This window comes from Myiozetetes cayanensis, unplaced genomic scaffold (assembly GCF_022539395.1).
Source record: "Myiozetetes cayanensis isolate MyiCay16 unplaced genomic scaffold, myiCay2020 scf5-8, whole genome shotgun sequence".
Lineage (NCBI taxonomy): Eukaryota > Metazoa > Chordata > Aves > Passeriformes > Tyrannidae > Myiozetetes > Myiozetetes cayanensis.
Window position 1 is genome coordinate 39017476 of NW_026087742.1, and position 15598 is coordinate 39033073.

General features: G+C 34.7%; 1 protein-coding gene across 1 annotated transcript in view; it reads left to right on the forward strand.

Moving 5' to 3' along the window:
* Window positions 1-15598, forward strand: part of CNTN5 (contactin 5) — a 590743-nt gene that overhangs the window by 522176 nt on the left and 52969 nt on the right. Inside the window, 2 exon segments of the mRNA XM_050333940.1 lie at window positions 3800-3927; window positions 4840-5015. Of these exon segments, the coding sequence (XP_050189897.1) occupies window positions 3800-3927; window positions 4840-5015 (304 nt within the window).

Genomic DNA, 15598 nt, shown 5'->3' on the forward strand with positions numbered 1-15598 from the left:
TAGACTTTGAAATTCACATTCAATTTCAATTTAGCTCTTTTAATTATTAATTTCTTGGAGACTTTTAGCTTCATGGGCAGTGAAGCTTGCAGTTAATTAATGTCTATGTCTGTGTCTAAGCACTTACATCCTTTCACAGGTCATCTGTCATATTTGTCAGCTCAGTGCAGATGTCTTATGGCTATGAGCAGGTAGCATGGATCAATATAAAAAGCAAAAGGTTGACACTATCCACACTGTCCACTGCCCAAAGTTTCTCTTTGAAAGAACTCTAGTCCCAGTCCACAGACAGATACATATTTATAGCTGAAAAGCAATTCACTCCTCAAGCATCCCTCCCAGTTCAGTATCAACTGAAATTCTTGTGCTCAGACTGTTTTATTTTACAAACCAAAGACACTCCCCCTAAAACTCTCCCTTAGAAAGGCTGATCCTGCTGCATTAAAGAACATATCTTTAATCACATTTTTAGCAGTTTTTTGTATTCTGGTAATTTTGAAAAATAAAATAATAGTACGAAACCCAATTTTTCTTTCAAAAAAAAAAGAAAATTCACTTCTGTTCAATGAATTTCTTTACAATCCTTCAACATATTTAATCAGTCATGAAAATCATGCTTGAAACCTATGGAAGATCAAACTTGAATTTATTTTCTCTAGAAAATATTTCTTATTAAATATCATAAAAATTAATCTCATTCAGTGTACTTTAGTTAAATCATGTTGAATTTTATCTCATAACTATTTGCTGTCATATCTTGATTATTATTTGCAAATAATTACTGCTAAAATATTTGTTGCAATTGATCTTAAGCCAACATGCTTTTTGATATCAAGACATTATCAATCATGTCTTTTTCTCTTCATGTTATTAGACAGAAAACTCTTTTCTACAGAGACACTAATTTCATGCGACACTCTTTTCAGAGTCCTTGTATGGATATCTGTCTCCTTTATGTGATTACAATTAGTAATCACATAATTTTTTCTTAAATACAATAATCTCCAAACTATCATCTTGATCTATCATCCATCCCTTCTCTATTGATTTGTCTATCATCATCTTTCCCTCAGTTCCTGATTAATTAATAATTCAGGGTTGTTTTTTTCCTGAATTATCCTTAACTCTACCCCAACCCCATTCTCCTCTCTTTGTTTCCCTTCTATTTATGAAGTTACAAAACTATTTGCTATGGTATTTTTTATTAAAATATGTAGACATACTACACAGGTGGTCTCTCCATGATTGAGAGATATTGGCAGGGAAGGAGGAGAAGTCTATGTTCCTGCTGTGTGCAGCAAGTGTTATGTGAATAAATAAAGCATTTCAGTTTTCATCGTAACCAGACCTCTGACTTTTTTCCAAAACAGAAAAAAAAAAAAGGAGGACAGATGATTGCTAGGCACTTTGAGGAAAGTATTAATTCCTGAACCAAATAACTCACCAGCAAATGTGTTTGCAATTCCTGTGATTGAACAATTACTCTTTTCCTCATGGAGGGCAACAGGTTTTAGCTAAATAGAAATGTAATCGATAATATACGTAAGATTCATTAGCTAATCTCTTATATGCATCTAACCCTCTTTTCTTCCAATCTCAGAATGAAAAACAGTTTTATATCAGGACTTAAGCTGTGTATAAGCTTTTATAATTTGCGAACACTAAAGGAATGTCCTTTCATTTGTCCGATCCTGACATTTTATTGATGAAAACTATTACTGTTCTGCAAAGCCTATTGTCATACTAATGATAAGATGTCCACAGAGCATTGAACGCCGAACATCTTGATAGGAAAACAAAACTTACACCAGGAGCAAATGAAGGAAACTAGCATTCCTGTCAGTTTCTAAAGCAAGTGTTTCTTCAAAGGTGTGACATATCATAAAATTTCAGGCCTTTTTATTGCTGGAAAAAAAAATCCAAACCCTCAAAACTATGATGCAGAGACATTTGTTAAATATAATTATATTTTCTATAAAATTACCTGTAGACAAATAATGTCACTCAAATAGTGATGTATATTTGTTTAGAGCAAGACAGGATGCATCCTCAGGTTGCACTAGGGAACCTGAGAGTTGACATGTCCTTCTGCTGTCCCATTCACTTTTGAAGCTATTATTTTCTTCTGTCTCTCTGCTGAGAGCAGTGAGTAGTTTCATATCTGAAGTGAACCAAAGCACATTTTTCACTGGAATGAAATTCTGATTTCTTCACCACGATGTTTATAAACCTCAGACGATAAACCACCAATTTTTCACAGAGTCAGAAAACAGGGGATATTATTCTTTTCATGAGGGAAAAAAGAAAAAGAAAAGAAACAAAAAAGAAAAAAGAAGATATGCTGTCTCATATTAGTGATTTAGTCTGAGCACATTACTGAATCTTAAGCCTTTGGTAAATCACTCCTAGTATAAATCAAAGGTAACTCAGCTTTGCACTTTAACACATCCAGCCTAGAAAGAGAAATCCTTCCCTTTCCCAGCTGCTGAAGAGTCCAACCCAGACGTGTTGAAAGAGCCAGGCTCCTGGTTTACTTCTGAAGAGTAAATCACAACTTTGTACCCTCAATGATTTTTGATCATAGACTCAACAGGGGACTCCCAGAAGAATGAGTCAGTCACTACTGAACCAGATAGAAAGTCTTCTCTGGGAAAGTATATCTAAAAAGCCAACCATCACTGGGGAGTAGCCACCCATCTACTTAGACTCTCTAACACAGAAGTCTTACCTTAGTTTTCAAATACAGAAGGAAGTACTCCATCTCCTCCTTCATTTCTATGGGATTTTTGAAAGCATTTACTAAGAATTATCTGTTTTCAGTGTCTGTGGCTCGTGGTGGGTTTCCACCTACATCTCTTAAGACCACTGAGAGAACCATAACCGCTACCTAACCTGGGAAGGGATACACGACACCTGCAAGGGCTTGGCTTAAATGCCATGGAAGAGGTTGTCATCTTCCTTTTAGGCTTGTAGTTCTCTGTCAGGAAAGGAACAATGATTATTTACTTCTCTTCCAGGTCTGCAGCTTTAAGATAGAATAAATTCAGGGTTTTTGTCATTTTAGAATAGCAAAAAAGTGTTAATTTTCACGCAGCTTAATGGACTTTATGATTAGTATTGTGTAAACAAAGCCAGAATTTGAAACTCCTAAATGAGAAAGGTTGAATATTTCTCATGAGTATGCTTCATTAGGGCTACTTGCCAAGAGGTGCAGTGGTGCTGCAATCATACAGACTCAAAGAAAAAAGTAAAAGCCAATCTATAAAAAAAAGAGATAAGCCCCTTTGCTGTATAACAATACCATAAATTATATTTTTAGCAGACACAATTAATTTAATGAGGTTTTTTTCTGACCCTCTTTAGCATTTTGCATTCCATTATTCTCAGATCTGTCTTCTAAGGTCATTTTTTTAATAAATTGAATAGCCTGTGCTTGATATTGAAATGGGATTTGACAATAATATAACGATGAAACTTGAAAGACAAATTATGGAGGATTACCTTTTTTAGCTTTTTACAAAAGTTTTATTAAAATTCATCACTAATAAGTGTCAAAGGATACTAATTCACTGATGCTTCCAAAATGAAAATTTTGAATTAAGGAAGGAGGAGTAAAATGGGTTTATTAAAATCTTTTGAAACAGAAGATAATCCAGTTATCATCTTCATCATGCCTTGCTACAGACGCAGCAGTCCTCAATTCAATTTATTATCTCTCAAAGATACCAGTATGGAATTTGGCTGCTAGGATGGGATATATATACGTATATATATATATTTATCTATTTATCCTTCTCAGGATAACTATTCTTCCACATGGGAGTCTACGAATCCTGAACGCTTCCAAGTCTGATGAAGGACGGTACTTATGCCAAGGTGTAAATGTATTTGGATCTGCAGAAATCATTGCATCAGTATCTGTTAAAGGTATGAAGAAATGATTTGATGATAATGATGATTTGTCTTGACTAATATTTAAATATTAATTAGAATCCCCCAGCCAATCCCCCAGCAACAGGATTGTAGAGGCAGAATAAAAAGGCATTTCCAACACGTTAGGGGGACAAAACTCCATCTGGTCAAAACATTGTATTCCCGCATCAAGTTGCATATTCAGCTGTTATATCATAGATGTGTCAGAAGAATTAGTATCTATATTAAATCACTCAAATTATAAATAATTCTATAAGTAAAGAATCAATATCCTATTTGACATTGTAGCTTTGGGAACTCACTTGTCCCTGCCTTTTTCTATAGGGGAACAAACCTTCAGATTTAAGTGATAATTGTTCTAATATAAAGTCTAAAGAAAGATAGTTCCTTAGAAGAGCAAAAATAATCAAAGCACTGAGTTCAGTCCATTTCTAGGCCTTTTTTAATTTTTTTTTTTCTGCTGAATTCATATACGATAGCAGATTTTGTTTGAAGAGTTTTCTTGTAGGTTTTTTTGACTTCATTTTTCAAGCTTCTTCCTATATTTTGTAATCCAGGAAACACCCTTTTTTATTTTATGTCACAAAACTGAAATTTTCATGTAATCGCAATATTCCAAGTGCTGCAACCTTACAAAAAATTAGTTGTTTTTCCTGAAAATAATGAAATGTATTAATTAATCCACCTCAGGTGTCCTATAGATTGTTGTTTAGGATTCTGCCTTATTGCTTCCATGAAACTGTTTGTACCTTCTGAACCCCACTGTCTCACATCAGTGCACACTAGGAATATAGTTCAGTATTTGTCAGTGTGTATTTGAAACAAGTAGTACTCATTTATATTATTTTGGTCTAGCACTGTAAGTAGACTTCCATTTAAATGCTCCTAATCCTTCTATATTTCAAGAACCTACAAGAATAGAGCTGACTCCTAAGAAGATAGAGTTAACGGTTGGGGAAAGCATTGTCCTCAGTTGCAAAGCCCTTCATGACAGCACACTTGATGTCACTTTCTACTGGACTCTCAATGGGCAGCCAATTGACTTTGAAAAAGAAGGTGGACACTTTGAAAGCATCAAGGCAGTAAGTGACCACGCACTTGTCATCTGTGTGCTGTGAACTGATAGAAATTTGCATGCTTTTATATGTCTCCCATTTAATAAATTCTGGCCAAATTGAAAGATCACTGGTTTCAGTAACACTGGAAAGAAATGTTAGCTAGAAGAGGTGCAAAATGCAGGTCACCAGAATTACTCCAAGTAATTTTTATCAAGGAGATATTAAATTTAAAGTTTTACATCCTAGTATTAGAGATGTATATGATAATATTTGTGAGGGAATCAAAAGGAGTTTTCATCAAATCCTACTTACATTCTTCTGCTGACTTTAATATAGAAAGGATGCTTCTATAAGCATTGATGTCTTTCTCACAGATAACATGGCTGTTGAAATGCTCTTACCTCTCAATGCTTTACTTGCCTAGTGTGTGTTTTAATATCTGAATAGTAAAGACCATATTTTATTTATCAACTCCCCTGTATGCAGTACATTCTAACTGTGCAACCATTATTTAAGTTGATAAGAATCATATGAAAAAATAGGCATACCAAGTTCAAATATTACCACTTGATTCAAAAAGAGTTTCATATAATCAAAGAGTATGATAAAGTAATTCAAACCTGTCTTGTGTAAAATGGTTTGAACTTTTCTTAGTAGAAAGAAATCTTTAATGTGAACAAGTTTGGAAATAAAATCTACAGTCATTTAACTCAGTCTTCTCACTGATGAAATGTAAATCAAATGTCCATGCTATGTTAACAGGGAAAAATGGAGTTCACAAAGGAAAGGTCAGGAAATTTTAAAACTTAATGTATCCAATTTGAGCACAATGTAGCAAAGTTAACTGCATTAAAAATCTTGTCAGCTACAATCAATTTATTCTTCTTCTTACCTTTATGGAAGTCATACTGTATTCTCTTGGTGGTGTGTCGGTTTTTTAAAATTTGACTTTACTCCAATAAGCCTTTTAATTGAACAACATTAGATGTATATCTTAGAGTGAAAGTTATTAGCATAGTTATCTTCATTTGAGGAATTAACAAACAAAATGCAGCACTAAATGTATGGGAAGGAAAACTATTTTTTAAATTGCATTAGTTGATCCTGAAAAAAATGCTTTTTAATGGAGTATGTTTAAGCAAAATAATAACCTTTGTGTGCATGAAGTCATACATCCATTTTTTCTTCACACAGATATTTTGTCAGGTTTGCTTGGGGTTTGTTTATTCATTTTAAAGCCTGACAAATTGAACATTATTTGAATCGGTTCCTGTTCATAACAAAACCACTGTAAACCTCTCATCACTGGTTGCATTACTCATGCTTTCACTGTGGCAGACGCAGGTGTTAAGTATGATGAGCATCCTCATGCTTAATGCAGTGTTATAAAAGCTATCACCAAAGTAACATTTATTTGGGCTGTAGATAAATTTTCGCTCAATAAAATTGCATACTCACTAGCAATTGCAATTAAAAGGAAAAGCTTCTCTTAAGAAATCCATATTACTTTGCTTGTTTTTAAATTATATCTGTAGCTTTTGTACCAAAAAGTAAGTGTTATCATTTTTCATACTGAGAAGTAATTTTTATACAAATTGAAAGTGTTTTTGCTGTTATTTACTGAGCTATCAAGGATTTAGTACCTGTAGCAATTTAGGTACTTCAAGGACTTACCTGGCAAAAAGATAAATGCGGTAAGGATGTCGAGTTGAACAAAGCTGTGCATGAAGGGAATCTTAAGGAAAAGGGATCAACTGAATTCAACTGGACTGACAGCTCAGACTGTAATCTAGGAAAGGAAATAATCCCAAATGTTGTGTATCCATAACTCCACAGTGTATTTGGTAGAAAAACAATAATGCAAGGGGTTGTATAAACCCAGCATCCTTTGGCATCATTAAAGTCTTACTTTTTCCAACAACAGACTCGATAACATTTTAGGCTTTATGAGGAATAATCTGTGTGTTTAATAGAAATTTTGCATGCAAGTCTGAATTTCCAAAATTTCCTTCTAGCAGTACAGTGAGTCCATGAGCACAGAAGATATGGACCTGTCTGTTTTTACTAGGATAACTTTCATTTTCTGTCCATTGTGCCAAATCTAGAGCTCCTGTTCAAAATCCTATTCATAATTTTCTTTTCTAAGATCTCCACTGACCTTAATTTTCTCATGGAGGTATCCATTTTTTGTTTAAAAACACCTGATTTTTTCAGTAGATTTTCATCCAACTATCATCTTTCCAACTCTGTGTTTGAAAGCCAATATTGTTTTTATGGGAGCCAAGTAAAATGATTTACTGTGGTTATTCACAGCCTGGTGAACAGTAGCTTTGCTCGTGTCCCTCACCTTCACCTGCACAAGTACTTTTCAGACTCGGGAAAGTGATTTAGTCTCAATATTTTCTTGGTCTTTGATCTTAACTGAAACTGCCACGATAGGAAGCAATAAGTTCAACTTCTCATGATATATTTTAGAGTGGTCATTTGTTCACATGGAAGTGAGTTGAAATATACTGTTTCATTTAAAGAAGGCCAGATAAAGATAGGACAATGCATTTAAGTACCACCTAGCACTGGAGACTTCAATCTTTTAAACTAGAACCTTTGAAAGTAAATAAATTTGCACCTCTCCTAATATTTTCAAGTCTCTTCTTGGTTTGTTGTAGTACTTTAAGCATATTTTAGAAGTTAAGATTAAAATTACCTAAGCATTTTCTAAAAAGGCAGCGCTAAGTTCTACACTACATGGAATCAATCATAACAGCAGGCTGTTAATAATAATTTCTTTCCTCTTTATCAGACCATAAACCCAAACAAGGCTAATTAAATAGGGGGTTTATTTAATAACCTCCTTCCTCCCCACATGAGAAAAACAGCAATAGTTGTCAGAAGTCTTGTAGAAGGCACGTGTCCTATGTACGGAGAATTTTGTTTAGCTTAGAGAAAAGGAGACTGAGGGAGGACCTTTTTGCCCTCTACAGCTACCTAAAAGGTGTTGTAGCACGGTGGGGATTGGTGTCTTCTACCAGCTCAGTGACAGGACAAGAGGAAATTACCAGGTTACACCAGGGGAGATTTAGATTATATATTAGGAAAAAATTTTTCACTGGAAGGGTGGTCAGGCATTGAAACAGGCTGCCCAAGGAAGCGGTGGAATCATCAATCCTAAAAGTGTTCAAAAGGAGTGTGGATGTTATAGTTGGGGATATAGTGTAGTGGTGAACATAGTGGTGCTGGGTTAATGGTTGGTGATCTCCAAAGTCTTTTTCAACCTTAAAAATTCTATGATGTCCTCTATTTAAGAGATAACCAATCATTTTGGAAAATGTTTGAAATGTTTGAAACATTCCTGAATACCAATTTCTATTAAAAATTATTATAATAAAGAGGTAATGAAATACAGCCAGATAATTTTTACACTGGTTTGTTCTTTTAAGGTATTTTGTACCTTTCCTTGTTTACAAAGAAATGTTCTAATGAAAAAATCTTGGGACAAATAACAGATATTTCATGACAGTCCATTCTTTCCCTGTTTACTTGCAGCTGATAGATCATTTAACTGTTTGCACAGTGTTATCCTGGGCTATAACAGCACAGAGGATTGTTTGAACAACTGATCAATATCAGCCTTCTTAATGCTACAGCCTTCCATTTACAGCTCTGCTACCTGTTTTACACTTGCAGCTCTGCAGCTTTTCTCCCCAGCTGCTGTGGTAGTGGTTTCTGGGGCTTTCCTGGCAGTATTTCTCCCTTGCCGTTCTTACACTGCTAATCCCCTGGTTTTGTTCTTGAGGCCTTGCACCTTCAAACTCCAATCATGTTGTTACAGAGTAGCATCATGAGAAGAAGCTCCCACTGTCCTGAAACTCACCCCTACCTCTCGACCCCTTTCTTTGTCTTTTGTTTTGTAAACCACGTCACAGCATGCAGCGAAGTAGATAATGGTCACATAAATACTTCACAAGTGTTATCCAACAATATATGCAGACAGAAGCTTAGCAATCAATCACTGCTCAACAACTGCTCTTCTTTAACATATTCCAATTTAATATTAACAAATAGGAAGTTTAAGCAGATCCCAAAGAAAAGATTTCAACACTAGGGGAAAAAAAAAAAGGGAAAAAAAGTAATCACCATCATCTCCCTCATTGACACCTACTGAACTGGAGGGAACCTCAAGAGGAGAATATTCCTTCTGGTTGGCCACCAGGAAGAGTCTTACATTTTCCTTTTTCCTTGCTCCTCAATGTGTTTTTTTTTTTAATTTCCCACCTAGTTGGCTTTCTTTGCTAAAGCTGGCATGTGCCACCATCTACAGACCCTGCTAATAAATTTCTGGCCATGTAAGGCTGTCATAACACTTTTTAATGTAGCAGATTAATGAAATCCCAATCACGTGTTTGCTTTTTGTGCTCCTTGTTTTGATGCCTTGTCAAAATAGCACACTTTTCCCATATGGGTTTTGCTTCCATTGATGTAATTTTCTTCATCACTATCACCACCTTTCCACTCCGAGCATATGTGTACCATGATGCTCTCTTTTTCTCCTCTTTCTGCATCTTTGAATAGAAGCTCAGGTACCACATACTATTAGGTCTTTTCTTCCTTTTTCCTCCTGGTAATAACATCTCAGATATAGAACATGGACTTAACAGCAGGAGTGTAGTGGGTCTCTCTGTCCTGAAGCTTGACATTTCATATTCCACCTCTTTTCTCATTCCTTCCCACTCTCAATGCTTTTTTCTGTGTTTTGTTTAATCCCTAGATTTCAAAAAACTACCCCAGTACATGACATACTACCTGAAAACTTATATTCATGTATCTGCATCTGTTTTTCTACCTTCTCTTGATAAAATTAATCACTCATTTTGCTAAATTCAAGCTGCACTTGAGATGCACTTGCAGCATTCTCCCTATCCACTCCCAACATCCCATCACTCTCTGACATCTGCTCAGCCACCAGTGCTCACCCAAAACAACTGTTTTAATAATGCTTGCCTTGTCTATGCAAACTGTTCAAAAATACTGCCACTGGAAAGGTCCAAACTTCCCCTGGATTCCACAATTCCTTATGGATTCACAAACCTGAAAACCATTTTTTTAACTTCTTATAGACAGGGAAAATGTAATTTGTGTTTTATCAGGTGTCCCTCAGTCAATGGTACTAAATAATAGTACCATTATTATGCTACCAAGTACCATTAATCACAACAAAACCAATAAAAATTATTTCATCTTCTTTGCTCCAAATGTGTTTATGATTAAAAGATAGAATTCAGAATATAATTTTCTATTATCACTATATCAACCAAGAAATCTGCTGCTTCTTTGCAGATTAAATTTGTAATCATCATAAGCAGTACACAGACAAGTGGTTGATGTGTTCAAACCTGAGAATTTGCATGAAGTGGCACTTAAATTGTCCTGAATGCGTTATGGACAGAATTTGGCTTGAAGCCAACAATCCATCATAATGTACATATAAATTGTCAGCATAATTTAAAAGGGCTTTATTCTATTGTGGTTTTTCCCTTACTATTAACGGTACAAAGATAACATTGCATGAGGTTATTCTGTAAGATCATTAGTTTCCTTCAGATAAATTCACAAAAAATAAACTTTGTTGCTATTCCAATACGGCAAAAAAATCAACTCTGAAATAATTTTTCAATTTAATCTAACAGAATTTCATTAATAAAGGCTGCCTTGCTTAACCAAATAATGCATGAGTCAGGCATTCACCTAACCCATGTGTTATATACAAAATCATCCATATATTTTAAATAATCATTTAAGTTGAATAAGATACCACTAACAATGCAGGTCATTCTTCTTTAGGATCAAATCTCAGTCCTGTTTGCTTACACGATATTGTTTTACTGCTCTCAGTTTATACAGAATATAACTTTTACAGGCTTTTTGTACCTCCCAAGCATTCTTCTGTATAGAGACCACTTTGTAGGAAACATCCTTACCTCCCACTGTCAAGAAATTTAAATGACAGCCAGCAAGCTTCAATAAACCCCTCTAGTCATAGTAAAGAAATGACTCAAACACCCCTCAGACTTTCATCATAAACTTTTTCCTGCAATGGCAATCAGTGTTTGTCCACTCTTTTTTTCCTGTTGATTTAAGCTTTTGTGGAATCATGATCACTTGTAATAGTCTCACTACTATTTTTAGGCATATTCTTCCTAAGCAAAGAAACAGTATGTTATCCAGGTGGAATTTCCAACCTAAATCCTCTGCACAATAATAGGCAAGACTTTCTTGCCCTCAGACCCTAACAGTGCAGAAGCTCAGTGTTGCAGGTCACCATGTCATCTCTGCTGACTATCCAGTATTATGAACTTCCTTGGCTTTTTGTCCCTCTTTCCAAGATAAATCAGAGCTACATGCAAAGAACTACAGTTGGAGTGTGGAAGGAAGGAATGATTTTCCACAATCAATGTGGAAAATAAGCAGCAAAATGAGCAAAATAAATAAAAGCTGGGATTGATACAATAACAAGAGATTGATAATTCATATGTATTTTCTACATACGGTTCTGTAGTTTGAACATACATGATAAACTGTAATAATCAACTCAAAGTGTAATTCTTCCATGCAAGAGGTAGGGAGAAGGGAACAAGAGACTAACTAAAAGTTAAGAAAGTACTCTAGAGTGTAACTGTGAGCTCCACTTCAAATGAAGGCAGATTAGAGATTGTGTGCAAAGCCTTTGAAAGAAAAGGTTGTATACTGAATGGACCACCTTGGTTTAGAGATGAAAACTCAGCAAATGAATGGACAGATTAACAGAGAGGTTTCCTAGAAACTGACATAGGACAATGAAATCACTCTTATAGGAAGAATAAGTTTAATTCTCTTCACTCGAAGAACTGTACGTAAATGTTCCTTTATTGCAAAGCCACTCCCAAACTCTCAGGGTTTATGAAATGGAAAGGAAAAAAATCCACATACAAATTCCTCTCTGTGGGGATGTGGGATGACTGAAGAAATATTAATTCCCCAACAGTAAATTGTCTGAAAGTGGACTTTTTTTCCTTAGCAAATCCCCAACATTAGGGCAATGGGTGCAAAAGACAAATCGAATGCGATTATTCTTATTGAGTAAGGTATGCATATTACATGTTCCTTGGGGACTTTTTGAGTTTGGGGAAGTATCTCCACATCAAAAGCAAACTTTAATGTATATGTGGCACCAGTTTTTGCAAAAAATTGTTTCAAGCAATACCTTACAGGGAAAGCTAGTTAGATATATTGCAGACATGACTATGACTTCAGATAACAGGCCACACTGGAGCAGAGAGAGCCATAGATTGATGCAACATTCAGCACTGAAGCTACCCAGAACCACATGAATGGGGTGGTTGGGAGCATAATATGAATGATACAATAATTTGTTGTCTTAGAGAGAAACACTGTTCATGACAGATAGCTTTGATATCTGTATTATTATTTATTTGCTGCTTAATGAATACCAGCAGTATGTTCAGTGTTACAGTAGGTCCATAGCTGATTCTGGCCTTGAAGATTACACTTAGCTCTCCTGAAAGTCACTGAAGATTGGTTGTTAAACTTATCTGTTTTCGTTTGTTTTAAGTTTTAGCTTTGGTAAAGTACAACATATATTTCACTGAAGTTTGTACTGAAAAAACGCAAGTACTTTTGGTGTTTGCTTAAATGGTTAATACATGATACTCAGAATACCAAGGAATATGCATTTTTCTAATAAAATACTACTTCTAAATAGTGCACTTCTTGCAAAATATTCCCTGTGACAGAAGAACAAAAAATTGATGAAATAAAAATCAACTTTTAAAAATGTACACCTAATAGGATCAAAATTTAGATGTGGACAAAGAAATTTAAACATCAATAATTTTAGCTTCAAATAAAATTTGGACCACGTGGTTGCTGATACATCAGGCTGTTCTAACTCATTTTAGTCCAGGTGAGAGATCTTTCTACACTGTTTACATCCATATCATGCAGTTTTTGTCTTCCCAAAGGGAAGGGTGTGTCTCTGCTTTTGCCTAAGCATGATGTCTTTTTCCACTGAGAGAAGACTAAAAGTAGACCTTAGATACTTTTCTTAATGGAGTCTCAGCTGCATTCCCACTTAGCAGGTTTTTTTAAAGTGAATTGTAATTGCTCAAGTTTAAGCACCACTGCAATGACAAGGTGCAGAGGTTTGCTCAAGATATAGAAGGCCAGCACATCAGCAGCTTCCTTCAGACCCTGCAACTACTGCCTATAACCTGCCATTACAGGATAAACTACTCAGGAAAACAATCTGTCTTTCAAGACTTGGAAGAGTCTGTAAAAGTAATAAAGACCACTTTATAAATGCCACTGAAGAGCAGTAATGTGGTATTTTTTTAGGGTCCTTGTCAAACATAGCTCCTACTCATCTAAATGTAAACTAAAATGCCTCATTATTTCCCGTGATCAAGAATCTAATGTCTGAGCATATATCTATCTGTATTAAACAAAGTAAGTTTAATATCTTTCCACTCACGCATCCTCAGCAATGCTGGCTGCACATCCTGTTATGCTGCAATAAAAGTGTTTCATGGGGATCTATTGTACTGCACTGCTCTCCACTTGGAGCAATGATTCTTTCAATTGCTGCTTGTCTGCCCAGTTACATAGGTATGCAGATGAAACACACATATTTTTCTTGATAAGAATATTAGGATTCACACTGTCATGAACTCTCTGAACCTAAAGTTAGAGTGACAGCCAAGATTTCTAACAGCTCCTGAGCAATGAAATCAGACATTTGCTATCCATTATGCTATTCCTGCCACTTAACAACAAAACAGACATTAAATGTAAGTTACCCTCAAGAGAGGACAAATGTGGACTGATTCTAGTCTTTTCCTTATAACTAAGGCTCTGTACAAAGATCACTTATTTGAATAGCTAGTATATACTGCTGTGTTATATGACTTAAAAAATATATCCTGAATTTGACTCCAGGTAGAAGGGTATTCTCTTCTTTTGCATTTTGATCTGTAGATAACTCAGATATTCTTCTCCACTGCTGTGATTTCTGATATGCCAGAGCAAGAATATAGGAATTGCATTATGGTCTGACTGGTCTGAGTATCTTCCCTCCAGCAACATCATTATCTAGGCCACTTCAGAAGGCAAAACATTCCCAAAGTAAACATAGATCTACAGGGTTATTAAGCTATAGATCATGCCTATATTCACTCTGGTCTCGGAGGCAGCCTTGATATCCCACCCCTCTTTTCTTTCTTTGCATGTGAATATCCCTCAGTAAAGATTTTACCTTAGTGCTTCATGGAATATTATGTCAATTTTAGTTCCTAAAATGCAAATGAAGTGAAGAATGGCTGAAGAAGTTATGCCAAGATGTGCTGAAAAGGAATTCTTCTGCCTAAGAAGAAAAAACTAAATTATAGAAAATTAAATCTTGAAATTAATTCTATTTACTTATGTCATTAATGACCTTGGCATAAGAGATAAAAGTATGCAAATGACAATTGTACGGTACAAAATTGGACGTCTTAGCAATACAGCAGATGATGAAAATAACAGATGGGAACAGATAAGAAATGTAATATTACAAAGCACAAGGTCATCCACACATGAATGACTGGTTATAAATTGGGAGCTCCTAACTTTCAAATGATTGAGAAGGATAAAGATTTGAGTGTATCTACATGAGCACAGAATAAGTATGTGCCAAAAAAAAAATCAAATATAAAACTAGGTCAGTGACAAATTTCCAACACAGCTAGAGAAGTATCAACACCAACATCCCTAGTAAAACTCTATTTTGAATGCAGGGTACAATTCTACTCATTCAGGATCAAAATTACTGAAATTAGAACCATTGCATGGGACAGAAACATATAATTCAAGGAAAGACTGTCAATCTCTGCTTGGTTAGCAACGTAAACAAAATCTGAAAAGGGAAATGCCTACATTCAATAAATGTTTCTTAGAGTGAAACACTGAGGAGGTGCATATAAACACTGGTATATAACATATCATCTACAATATTACATTATATTACATTGTATTAACTACATACTAAGCAATTCTAATGTGTAATATATAATGTCTAATATACAATATGTCATATATGGTAGTTATAAATCAATATAATAAATTTATTATATGCCTTAGTGTAATATGATTATTGCATTTTATCATATTATATTATTGCATAAAATTTTCTGTAAATGATGCAATATATTCTATACCTCTTCTATATAGACTATTACATAAACTCTAGATAATGTAGTAGTGGATAGTCAAATAATATGAGTGGTTTATATAATGCAATAAAACATATATTTGTATAATATAAATGAAATATTATTTTTATGTTATTATATACGAATTATTTATTATATATTGCAGATTGCATTGCTGTGATAAATATATATTATATATTACATAATTATATCCAAAACATTCATTATATGTAATCTATCAGGAATCTTATACAAACTCTACATTAATGTTGAAAAAACTTAACAAGTGAGGTTCATATATTGTACAAATTAGCAATGCTAAGATAATTTAGAAATATTTGCAAGACATTTTATCTATCCTTGGCTGAT